Source organism: Festucalex cinctus, chromosome 18 (genome assembly GCF_051991245.1).
Source record: "Festucalex cinctus isolate MCC-2025b chromosome 18, RoL_Fcin_1.0, whole genome shotgun sequence".
NCBI lineage: Eukaryota > Metazoa > Chordata > Actinopteri > Syngnathiformes > Syngnathidae > Festucalex > Festucalex cinctus.
The window spans coordinates 1,837,479-1,849,758 of record NC_135428.1 but is presented as its reverse complement, the minus strand read 5'-3'; the positions used below and the strand labels follow the sequence as shown (position 1 = coordinate 1,849,758).

Genomic DNA, 12,280 nt, shown 5'->3' with positions numbered 1-12,280 from the left:
TGAAAAAATAATAATCCGTGCGTGCTTTCAAATTGCCGCGGGAGTGACGTCACGCAGCTGACACGTTCGCCCCCCCCCCCGCTTTGCAATTGGCTGGAGGGGTGTAAACACTGTTTTTTTTTTTTCCCACAGAAACGTCCCGTTGTTTACAAAACAAACACAAAATGGCAAAATACAGGCATTAGGACAAAATCACCACCAGAAATTAAGAGAAGTCCAGATCTGTAAATTGAGAAGTAGTTTGTTTGTTTAAATCCTGTATTTAAAAATTGAGTGAAACCGGCAGACAGCCCCTTTTTAATGCTTTAGTGTAAAGGATTTCAAAACGCATGCATTTATATCATTTCCACAAAGCTCTGTAAAATAATAATATAAAAGCACAACCAATGCATATTTCGTGTACCACTATTAATAATAGGATGCACAAAGCCACGGATTAACGGGGTTGCCAAAGACCTACATTGTCCTCACAAACGCACGTGCAGTATCGTACGTCTTCTTAAGGAAAGCCGATACTTCGCCACGGGATTCCTGTTGAAAATGAAATATGTTTCTGCGTGTGATGGTTTTGTTTTTTTTAAAGACCGCCATAAAGTATTAATTGTATTCAACATGGTGGAGAGGAAGCCTGTGTCTACGCTCGTCTCTTGAATGAATAATTACGATGCACTTTTTCTCACTAATTCCGTTCCAGCAGGTTTGTTTTGTCACGAGAAAAACACAAATTTTGATATGAGATGTTGAGTCTCGCGTATTGCCCGAGTGGTTTTCCGGTTTGGATGGACGTGTTTTGTCGTGAAAATGAAAGTTGATATTCTCAAGTGCTTTTTGGAGGGTTTACGACTGCAGTCGAAAAAGGATCATGTCAATTATTATACTCGTTTTCAAGTTGAAGACATCGTAGATCACTTTGTAAACAAGCAGTGGGTGGTAATTGAAAAAAAAAAAAAAAAGGAAGGGAATGTCTTGCTTTATGCCTTATTTGTATTGTACTTGAGGGTGTCATTGAAAAATATTTGATAAAGGAACGTTGGATCGACTGTATGCCGGAAATCACAATATTTGGACTTGGGAATGTCATGTTGTTCATTCATAATTGCCATTTGGAAACGACTTTGTGAATTTGCAGTGTAATGCATGTGCAAAACATCTGCTACAAAAACACAGCAAAGGTCTCGATGACATTATTTGCCGAACGATATTAAATTATTAAACTTTTGTATATTTTCAGAAGGAATGTATGTGAAGAATCTTTTTTTTTTTTAGCGGGGGGGCGTCACATCAGATACAAATACTCATTCTTTATTACTTTATGGCTTAAAATGTACTCTCCATTTCTTTACATGCACCACTGTATACAAAACACAAATCCTAGTCCAGAATCAATGCGACTTGTGCAAACAATTCTATTTACCATTTTAACAATCGGTAGAAAGGCTAATCTGAGCAATGCAATCACTTCTCATTTTGCTCTGAGCACTCTTTCTTGGCACCGTAATTTCTAATTAAAAAACAACAAAAAAAAGTGACGTTACTGACTGAAATGGCACTTTTTAATTCACACGACTCAAAAAGTTGAACATCTTAGTACTGGCGCTGGTATTTGGAGCTTGATTGGCGGGGTTAATTAAATTGAAAATGGCGGTGGGGACGAAAGTTGTTAATCTCTTATTGATTACGAATTTACAATACATTATTTTGGCAGACCTCATGCAACGAGGCCAATAAATTGGAAGTCGGAATATGGCAGATGGCGCCCTCTTGAGGACATCTTAAATTGTACAATAACTCAAACAGGCAGGCTGGAAAGTTGGCTGGTCCACTTGATGCAGTTGACACATTTTCAGGTACGCACAATGTTATGTATAGTATTTTATAAAAAAAAAAAAAAAAAAAAAAAAATTACATTTTAAGACATTCATTTTGGAAGCCCAAAGGGACGTAGTGGTTCAACCAATAAGTTTGTTCTCAAATAGTTTCATATATTCTCATTGTTTCACTCCTATGGGCCAAATATAAGTCAAACAAAATACTGTACCAGGTATGCGCAAGATCGCATAAAATTGCAGCGACTGTAGTCACGCTGTTTCGATGAGGACAACTTCCGCATTTTCTGCTGCTTTGACAGATTTCTACATAAGCCCGCCCACTGTAGAAGAGAAACAGACGAACTAGCCAATCGTCACGCGAGTTTGCCCGTGTCGCTTGCCGTTTTTCTGTTGATGGACGTTACATATTAGCCAATCAGAAACGGTTGCGTCAGAGCACTAAACGGGAGACGGATTTCCGAACAGTGAGTGTAGCAAAATAGCTTTTACAGTACTTTGTTTACGTCCTGTTGGTTAGCTGACAGCTGTTGTGGTTTGTTACCTGCAAAAAAAAAACAAAAAACGAACATTCGTGCGTTTCTCGTGTGGATGTCTTAACCTTTTAAGACTCAAAGCCACGCATCTGTAGCTGAAGAAACATGGAACGTTTCGCTGATTGAGGGCGACCCGCTTAGATGCCGACAGGAGGATGAGCTCCATCACCGGTCGGGTTCTCGCCATCCCCGCCGCCTCTGTTACCAACTCTGGAGCTTCATCGTCCCGAGCCTTGCACGTAGAGCTCACGTCGCAGCAGGTAAACGCAACAAACGCGTTCGAACACACCCTTGCGCCGACAAACATTCGGCTGACCAGCAGGCGAACTTGGCCAGAGCTGTCTCGGTTTGTTGTTGGGAGTTTTCGAACGTCCGATGCAACTGCAGCCTGGAGGAGGAAGGCGGGCCTGTCAGGCTAGCCTGGAAGCTAACAGCGGCTAGCTTGCAGGTAGCTAGCTTGGGTGACACGCAGAATACTGTCCTATAAAACCATCCGTTCCTGCTTTTCCGGGTTGTTTTCAAAGTGTGCATTGATTCGGAATTGTTTTTTTTTTTCTCTGCGCGAGAAGCACTTCCGTTCCTGCAAGTAAACTTTGCACCAAGTGACAGGAAGGAAAACACAACCGTGGCATATGTCGTTACTAGGGATTGTTACTTAGTTGCTTACACTTAATAATCATCAAAAACCTAAATAGTTTTCATCTGATGTTCCGCTACAATATCACAAACTGAAAAGTCGGGTTACGATTTATTTTTCATTCATTGACATTTGACAGTGTGAAAATTAAAAAAACAAAAAACAAAACCGTGCTATTCAGTCATCAGCCAATCTTTGACAAGACTTGAATAAAAATAATATATTTTTCATATTGGATATTATGGCAGGATTGTGCACTTGCTATACGATTATCTATCAATAAATAAATAAATGAATCTGTTACAACAACTACAATGACAATGTGACATCAATGGCTATATTAGTTTCAACTATAGCTTATATTTCACTTATACATGTTCAAGGTTTGTGTCCATAAATAACAAAATTACATATCGGTGCTCAGTTTTGGAATTCTATGCAATATATTCAGACGCGCACGTCAATAGTTATCCATGTGTACTGTAGTCACATGGGCAATTTTAACCAAGTTTCTCAGTTTTCATTTATACCACCACATGTTAAGTCAATTCAGTTCAATGAATTGTGTGTGTGTTTATAACATATCGGCACTCTTGGATTGTTTGCCATAGTTTTCCTCAGTGAAATTACCCTTCCAGATAGGAATGATTGCGTTACTAATAAACATAAATGTAGTCTAGACAAAAAAAAAAAAAAAAGTCATCCTTGAAAAGAACTACAGTTGTCATATTTTAATTCAGATCAAATGACCGTCTAATAAAATCATCTGCATATTTTTCTTGTAATCTCCTTTGATGTCACATGCTCGCCGCTTGCATGACTGATTCGCAAGAAAAATTAGAAGGGCATGAAGACGCATGTTTATGTTGCATCTGCTGCACCTCGGGTGGATTCCCATGCTAGCAATGCTAGCTACAATATTTATTGTATTGATTTGACAATTAAATATTAAGTACTTTGTAGCAAAAGTGGGGGAAACAATATTAGTCACATTCATCCAGACGTGCTGACATTTTGAAGGAGCGCTTGAAAGCCCCACACGGAACAATCCGTGTTCTTGTGTCTGAGGTTCTTAATCGTATAGGGAATCCATCCCATGACTTGCATTTAATCTCAGTATGACTGCAGGCGACATTGTGGGACATTGCGTCCCATTGTGAACACATTTGCCCTTCGCTGTTTTACTGGATTGTGACTGATTTTGCCATGCCCACAGAATATTGTGTTCTACTGCTATAAAAACATGGAACGTACCAAAAGCAAGATTAGAGTCTCTTCTTTCATCAGGAAAAAGAAGTATATTTCTCTCTGTTTCAGTTTTGCAACAATTAGCATTAGAATATAGCTAAGCTTCATCATTATTCACAAATCTGTTACAAAACAGTGGGGGAAAAACATGGCCCTGGTTGATCTCTTATACTCTGCTGCCACCTACTGGCCGTTTTTGTAATAACTACCATTGCTCTTCAGTTCAGAGGCTGCATCAAAGCCTTCTTTATGCGCTAGCGTAACAAAACATAGAAAAACGTATAAATATGTCTTTGGGACTGTGGTAATAATTAAAATAGAACGTATTTATACGTTTTTGGGAGCAAATGAGTGTTGTGCAATTTTGCCATAAAAGTCCAATGTGGCCTTTTATGCGCTATGATTGCACATGTTTGTGAAACTTTGGTTAGTTTCACCATAAAGATGTCATGTCTCCATTGTACTGTATGCATCAATTAAAAAAAAAAAGACAAAACAAAAAAAACAAACTGAGCCTAGTATCTTCTGTTTTGGCAATAGTCCCAGGACATAATGATGGTTCTGTGTTTTGGAATTAGCCATTATTTCATCTTGTAGCTCAAATTTAAATTTGTAATATTTTGATGTTTGTTTTCGGTTTTGAACTGACTCTTTAATGCCGTTTTTTTTTTTTTTTTCTCACCTGTCTGTCCCACAGAGACGATTGCGTCACCTCCGGAGCATCGCAGCACGGAACATCGTCAATAAGAATGGTTCCCCACTGCTGGACACTTACTTCACCCTCCATCTCTGCATAGGAGATCGCATATCTAGTGGTCAGTGTTGATTTGACTTAGAAGATCCCAGCCCGACGTCGTTCAGCAAATTTAGCAGCACAAAATGAAACAGAAAAACTTCATTCATTAACTTTTTTTTTTTTTTTCTTCTTCTTCATGTCCTTTAGATTTTTACAAGAGTGAAGTCATACGTGACTCACTGGTGAGTGTTTGTTTTACTTTTACAGTTGACACATTTGCATTCTGGACACGTAATTGTCAGATCATAAAGGTTCCGCTTGCAAATTAAATGAACCCGAGTCCCTGAAAATGTAAACGCATTATATTTTTCCTCCATGCGGCCCCCTGAGCCGACGCGAGTTTGACACCCCTGCTCCACTTCTATGTTTTTAAAGAATCCGACTTGGAGGAGTCTGGACTTTGGCATGTTGCCCGACCTTTTGGACACCTCCGTGTCTTGCTTTGTGGTAAGGATCTGGGGAGGACAGGAGGAACAGTACCAGCTCCTCATAGAATGGAAGGTCAATCTGGACGGCCTCAGATACGCGGGACAGCAGGTCAGACAACCACATTCTATTTTCCAATAAATTATTAAAAAAAAAAAAAAAAATGACAAGAACTACTAATTGGTAACCAGAAATTTTTAACACATTCATTGCCAGACAGCAAAAAAAAAAAAAAAAAGCATCATTTGACGTCTTTTTCCGTCAATGGAAGTGAATGAGTTAAAGAACTATGACTTTGTACGGCGAGTTCATATTGTCGATATTCCCACAGATTCGATCCAGGAATACCAATGAAATCATATTTGGGTTGAATGATGGCTACTATGCAGCTGACTTTGACCAGAAGGTACATTATTATTAGTCCATTTCCGTACAGCTTGCATAATAACTTGTGCCAATGTGCCTCAGTCCACGGCCGACACGTTTCTGTTGCAGGATCAGTCGGAGCGCAAGAAAAATAGTCGACTGCAGGTCGACCAGAGCTCCGTCAGAAATTCCTACAGTGTTTTCTCTTTGCTCAGGTGAGATTAATTGCCAGGAGATTGAACAAAAGGGGGCAGTATTGCGCAGATCGGAGTTATGGGTTAAAATACAAATAATATTCTTTTTTTTAAATAAATGCATAGTAAAATATAGGCAGCCGCGGCACGGTGCATGAATGGTTAGCACGTCCTCTTCCTAGTATAGAGGACTCGGGTTCGAGTCCAGGCTCGGACCTTCCTGGTTGGAGGTTTGCATGTTCTCCCCGTGCCCGCGTGGCTCTTCTCCGGGTGCTCCGGTCTCCTCCCACATTCCAAAGAAATGCATGGCAGGTTAATTGGGCGCTCCGACTTGTCGCTCGGTGTGCTTGCGAGTGTGGATGGTTGTTCGTCTCTGTGTGCCCTGCGATTGGCTGGCAACCAGTCCAGGGTGTACCAAAAGCCATCTGAGATAGGCTCCAGCAACCCCACGACCCTTGTGAAGAGCAAGCGTTGGAATGAAAATGGATGGATGGTCATCATATAATCTAAAATTAGTAACAAAGTAATATTTTTTATAACACCTATATACTCAACAGATTGTTATTGACCGATTTTATGTTTCTTCTATTTTAAATTTTCATTTCTGCTGTCTCTCTGTTTGTGTGTTTATGCTGTATGTTAAATAAAAAATAATAATCAATCAACAGACTGGAGAATTAGCAAGCCTGTGTCACAGTTGAGAGGTTTGAATGTGGGCCCTCCTCATATGCGGAGTGAGACCACCAGAGGGAGCTGTTGATTTGTTGACTATTTTTGTGCACCATTTAGTGACTCTTCAGAATGACGTGCGGGCTTTTGTTGTTTGCATGGTTCAAGTTCGACTCTCCCAAAATAATTTGGCCCATTATGAGTTTCCACTAACTTTTTCAGACCATATAAGAATTAAATAAGGGTTTTGAAATGAATTGAGTCCCGTGCATTCACAGTGGAATGAAACGAAAGGAATTATGATGTAGCCATTTGAGTCTTCTATCTAGAAAGCAGCATTGGTTTATGTTTAGCAGAGATCAGACCACAGCGACCTCACTGTTGCGGGTGCGAGTGGATCGATTGGACCCCAAAGCGGACGGAAGACGAGCAGAAAAGTAGTAGCAAAAATTTAATAACAAAAAAGGAGCACGATGAGTTTGTGAGGGGGACAATGCAAAACAAAGTACAAATAAAATGGAACAAAAAGGAGTGCCTAAGGCAATAACAACGATCTAACAAAAGGTACAACAGAATACCAAACTAAGAGAGCGGCCGGGCGGAGTCCCAGCTGAAGGACGTCGTCGGATACAAAAATACGACAATACTCGTGGCTACCTAACAAAAGGCAAAAAACGCACATGAAATTGTCTCAGGACTCGCAACAAGCAGTAACATCAACAAGACGAGAATAATTCCGACGCCGTCCTGCAGCTTCTGCAGCACCTAAATACTAGACTTAATTGGTGATGACTCCCAGGTGTGCAGCTGGGGGCTCCGCCCACCCAGTAGAATACCAGCAGCTGTGAGGCAAAAAAAAACAAAAAACGGAAAACACGTGACCTGGCATGAAACACAAACATGACACTCACAACTTGCGATATTAGTTGAGTTTCTTTATACCAGGGGTGTCAAACTCATATTAGCTCAGCGGGCCGCATGGAGGAAAATATATTACCAAGTGGGCCGGATCGGTAAAACAATGGTGTGTATATATAACTTTTGCCGTCAATTATACGCAGATAGTGTAGATGCAGTATTTATATTTATGTGTGCATATGCGTACACATATTTATTAGGGGTGTGCCAAAAAAAATCGATTCATAAAAGAATCGAGATTCTCATTTATTAAATTAATCAAATCGATATTTGATATCCAAAAATCGATTTTATTTAACTTGGAAATGAAGAAGAAGGGGTAAAAGGCAGTTGTAGTCCATATGCTGTTTTTGTGGAAAAAGGCATTTACAATGCAAAATGATTATAAAAAAAAAAAAAAAAAAAAGACACTTCATATATCTGCAAATTGAAGCAGAAATCATTTATCAATCAAATCATTTTGATTCAAAAATCATTTGAACCGAGAACCGAAAATCGATTCTGAATCGAATTGTAGACCAAAAAATCGTAATCGAATCATGAGACAGTCAAAAGATTCCCAGATTCTAATATTTATATGTCTGATTTTCATGATTCTAATCATAATGTCATCATAGTTTTCAAGTATTATTTTATCAGATTTGAGTAACCACTGTTTTTTTTGTTTTTTTTGTCCCCCCCCCCCTTCATCTACAGAGGGGTACCAACAGTTTTGTCCACATAACTTAAAGGTTTTGCGAGGCTCGGTTTTTATCTGACACCCTGTTGTATCGAATGTCACTGTCAAAGGAACAAATGTTTGTGTTTTTCCGATGATAATCTCCTTCAAGGGTCGAGTGCACAGCCGTAGTCATAACTTCCTGTAAATCCCCCTTTTGGTGTGGTTGTTTGGTGTCTGTACCGCGTTGGAAAAAGAAAGTTTGCCATGTGAGTGGAGAATACGAACGTTCTCCGCGACAGTTTGCACGGCAATTGGGCCGAGCTGCGTGAAAAGGAGCGAGCGGATAAATGTTCTCACCTGGGGTGAAAAGGCCGTATCAGATTCTCCAGTTGCAATCGCCTCAGCGCACGGGAGCTGTCAAAACAGATTTCACCCTCAAATCGCTATCTTCACCTGTCATCGCCGTCACCTCAAACAGATTCAAAAGTGCGGGCATGACATCTGAAATGGTTTGACTGCAGGTGCGATGGCAAAAAGCCGCATTTACCGAATCATCGGATGCACAAGACGTTGTGGATGCCGTTTTCGCTGTTACTCTTTAAACAGTAACTATCCAGCGAATACGTTAACTCTTTTACTGCAGCACGTTATGCAAAAAAACAACCAGTGCCAGCCGATTTCGAGCATTTACCACATGGAAAATTGCATTCCGTTCCTTCATTAGAAAAGAAAAATGTTTCTAGTTTATTCTATTCTTTAGTAATCACCATTTGAAAATATGTAAATTGAGAAAACAAGCTTTTTGTGAAAAGATACATTTTCTCCACAACAGTGCCTTTTGACAGTAATGTATATATATTTTTTTGTTTGGTGATGCTCTGTGAATTAGATTAAATGTAACAAAGGCTTTGATCATTCATGTCATCCTTGAAAACGGTTTATTTCATCAGATTTCGTCACGTTTCATTGTAAATTCATATATCTTAAGCTCATTGAAAAGAGACACAATGCTGCCATCTGCTGGCCATAGGTAGTGGGTGTTTTTGATTCCACAACCCATTGACCAGGCAGCACTGCACTTCAAATTGATTAAAAAAACAAAACGTAGTTGACGTCATTTAACGTCTATGGCAGCATACGTTGTGATCTCAGTCATCGTTATTAAACGTTTTTGGCAGTCAAAGAGTTAATAGTGGTTTGATGAAACGCTGACTTTGAACTTAATTGTGTTTTTCTTACCGCAGGCTCCACACAGCCCAAAGAGCCATCAAACAGACCCAAGTGACAGTGCAGAAGATTGGAAAGGAGATCGAGGAGAAGCTGAGGACGACGGCAACGTGCACCGTGCGGGTGAGCGCGCTCGCATGCCAACGACGCACATTTGGTCGCGCTGATAACGGTTCGCCTCAGGCGACTTAACACATTCACTGCCAGCCCAGCAAAAATGCATTATTTGACGTCTTTTTTCCGTCAATGGCAGTCAATGAGTTAAGATGAGATGTAACCAAAATTGACGGATTTTTAAGCAAAATTTGCCTTAAAAAAAGAAAAAAGGAAAAAAGGATGCTGCAATATAATCACAAAATATATTGGCACATTGTGTTTAACACATTCACTGCCAGCCCAGCAAAAAATGCATTATTTGACGTCTTTTTCCGTCAATGGCAGTCAATGAGTTAATTGGGTTCCGCCCCAAGCTTTTCAATTTGTGAATTGGTTGATTATGAGTACAATAACTTGTATTTCACGTTTCTTTTGAGAAAATATCGAAAGATATGAGTGGTTACCAACTGATATATTCACAATGAACAGTAAACACAGCTTTCTTCTGTAGACAGTTGTAGCCGTTAACGTTCCATCAGACGCTGCATCATTATTACCGTAATTGCTGGACTATAAGGCGCACCCGATTATAAGCCACACCCAGTACATTTCTCAAGGAAAAAGCATTTTGTCCACACATAAGCCGCACCTGACTATAAGACGCATGTGCCCACATTAAACATGAGATATTTACAAAGAAAGATGGTACACAGAAAGAGTTTTCAAAGGTTTAATATTATACCTTAGCAATACGGTAGTACGGTACGGTAATACGGTAGTAACTAACAGGGCTGGTTAAAAATAACATACCGGTAAAAATCTTGTATTTGACACGATGAGGACCCGTTTATGCTCATTTTAGTCATGCACAAAGCGCCAAGTTACATTAAACTTGCGTCTTCCTCGACACGTATATTCCAACTGTCTTCACTCTTAACTTTTCCGCTCAAGCTCCCCTGGCGGCTGTCCGGAAAAAATCCATATATAAGCCGCATCGTTGTATAAGTCGCACGGTGGAAAAAAAAGTCTCGGCTTGTAGTCCGGCAATTACGGTAATAAATCCCCATTTCTTTTCCTTTCCTTTCTCCCGGACCTTCGTACTTATTAAAGCCGCTCCACACAATGGATCTGCTTAGCTGCACCATAACATGGAGGCTCCATTCTTTTTGTCACAAAAATGCCCTTTCAAAGTCTCGTCTCTGCTATTTCCTGCTTATGGAAACATTCCTGAAAAACTCCATTCAGAGCTGACATCAGTTAATAAATCACATAATCCTTGTTTTCTACCTTTTTTGGGGGAAAAGCCCACCAGCTTGGAATGAGTGCAGCATTGTGCGGCTCTTCTAAAGGTTTGCCCTCTTTGCCTTTTGTAGAGCTTCATGCGACACGATGAGCATCAGAGAGCCGAGCCGAGATCAAAGTAGCACAAAGTGGCGGCCACCAACCTCGGCGCATTTGGCGCTTTCACCCCATCACCCGCCCTCTGCCATTAATCGGCTGTCTTATAACGCGCTCCCCCCACGCCTGCCGTGGATTTGCACAGCTGACCCGTTGTTGTTGGATGTTGCGTAGGAATCGCAGGCACCAGCGCATGCGCATGCGCGACACAACGAGGCTGCTTCAAGTTCATTTGCGCCAAAGCCAATGATGGTTTACATTTAAAAAACAAAAACAAAACAAAAACATTTCAGGATGAAGGCGCTATGAATCTCTTCTGTGCAATTTTGAGTTTTTAACTGGCATCTTTTGCACATTTCTAAAGTCTCTAAGAAGCACAATCTTTGTGTGAAACGGGCTACGATCCCTATCGAAGTAGATGTGTGTGGGTTTCACAGAGGGTTGGCAAGGGACTGGATCAAAAACAAAGTTGAATCTTTCATCCCAACATCATTGTGTGTGTGTGTGTGTGTCTGTAAATCTCTTTTTTTTTTTTTTTTGAGGTCTATGTAGTCCTATAACTCATTTGCTCCCAATAACATGTAAATCATTTTTTTTAAATGTTTTGTGTCCCAAAGACGTATTTATACGTTTTTTTTTTGTGTGTTTTTTTTTTTTAATGCTAGAGCAGACAGAAGCCTCTCAACTGCAAAGAACGGTTGCAGAAATGGTAGTTATTACACAAACGGCCAGCAGGTGGCAGCAGAGCAAAGGAGATCAACCAGGGCCATCGAGAAAAAAAGCTAAATTACTTACAATTTTGAATAGATTTGTGAAAACCGATGAAACTTAGATAATTGCTGCAAAACGGAAACAGATAGAAACATACTTTTTTTTTTTTTTTTTTTCCTGATGAAAGAAGAGACTTTAATCTTTCTTTTGATAGGTTCCACACATTATGTGGGCCTTGCAAAATCAATCAAAATCCAGTAAAACAGCCGGGAGCAAACGGGATTGCTTCTGTGAAAATGGAGTTAATAAATGAGAATCTGGATTCTTTTATGAATCGATTTTTTTGGCACACCCCTACTAATTGTACTTGAAAAATAATGAAAGTATCAAATTAATTATAGACAAAATATTCACTTTTTATCGCTATAATGTGCTAAATAAGGGAAGTATCCCTTTCAAATACCTTACTGAAGAGGCAAAAACGTTTGCAACACAAATTGCTGTAAACACATCTTTGATATTTCATTATTCTCCCTTACCTGGCGTGCGCCTTCATTTCATTTGCTGTGCG

General features: G+C 40.0%; 1 protein-coding gene and 1 long non-coding RNA gene across 4 annotated transcripts in view; one reads left to right on the top strand and one right to left on the bottom strand.

Annotated features, from left to right (window-relative positions):
* Positions 1-1,281: 1,281 nt before the first annotated feature.
* On the bottom strand, positions 1,282-12,261 carry LOC144006519 (uncharacterized). Its single transcript, XR_013279853.1, has 3 exons — positions 12,249-12,261; positions 4,930-5,036; positions 1,282-2,750 (listed from the first exon to the last, which is right to left on the bottom strand). It is a non-coding gene; the product is annotated as an uncharacterized LOC144006519 (long non-coding RNA).
* uvrag (UV radiation resistance associated gene) overlaps positions 2,252-12,280 on the top strand; it is a 30,854-nt gene continuing 20,825 nt past the window's right edge. Inside the window, exons 1-8 of one of the 3 annotated variants that reach the window (XM_077505386.1) lie at positions 2,252-2,293; positions 2,436-2,622; positions 4,945-5,062; positions 5,191-5,225; positions 5,419-5,580; positions 5,801-5,875; positions 5,938-6,050; positions 9,522-9,627. In XM_077505386.1, the coding sequence (XP_077361512.1) occupies positions 2,518-2,622; positions 4,945-5,062; positions 5,191-5,225; positions 5,419-5,580; positions 5,801-5,875; positions 5,938-6,050; positions 9,522-9,627 (714 nt within the window). In that variant the 5' untranslated portion in view covers positions 2,252-2,293; positions 2,436-2,517. Of the gene's footprint in view, positions 2,623-4,944; positions 5,063-5,190; positions 5,226-5,418; positions 5,581-5,800; positions 5,876-5,937; positions 6,051-9,521; positions 9,628-12,280 lie in introns of all 3 variants that reach the window. The other 2 variants (XM_077505387.1, XM_077505385.1) reach the window with 2 other exon arrangements.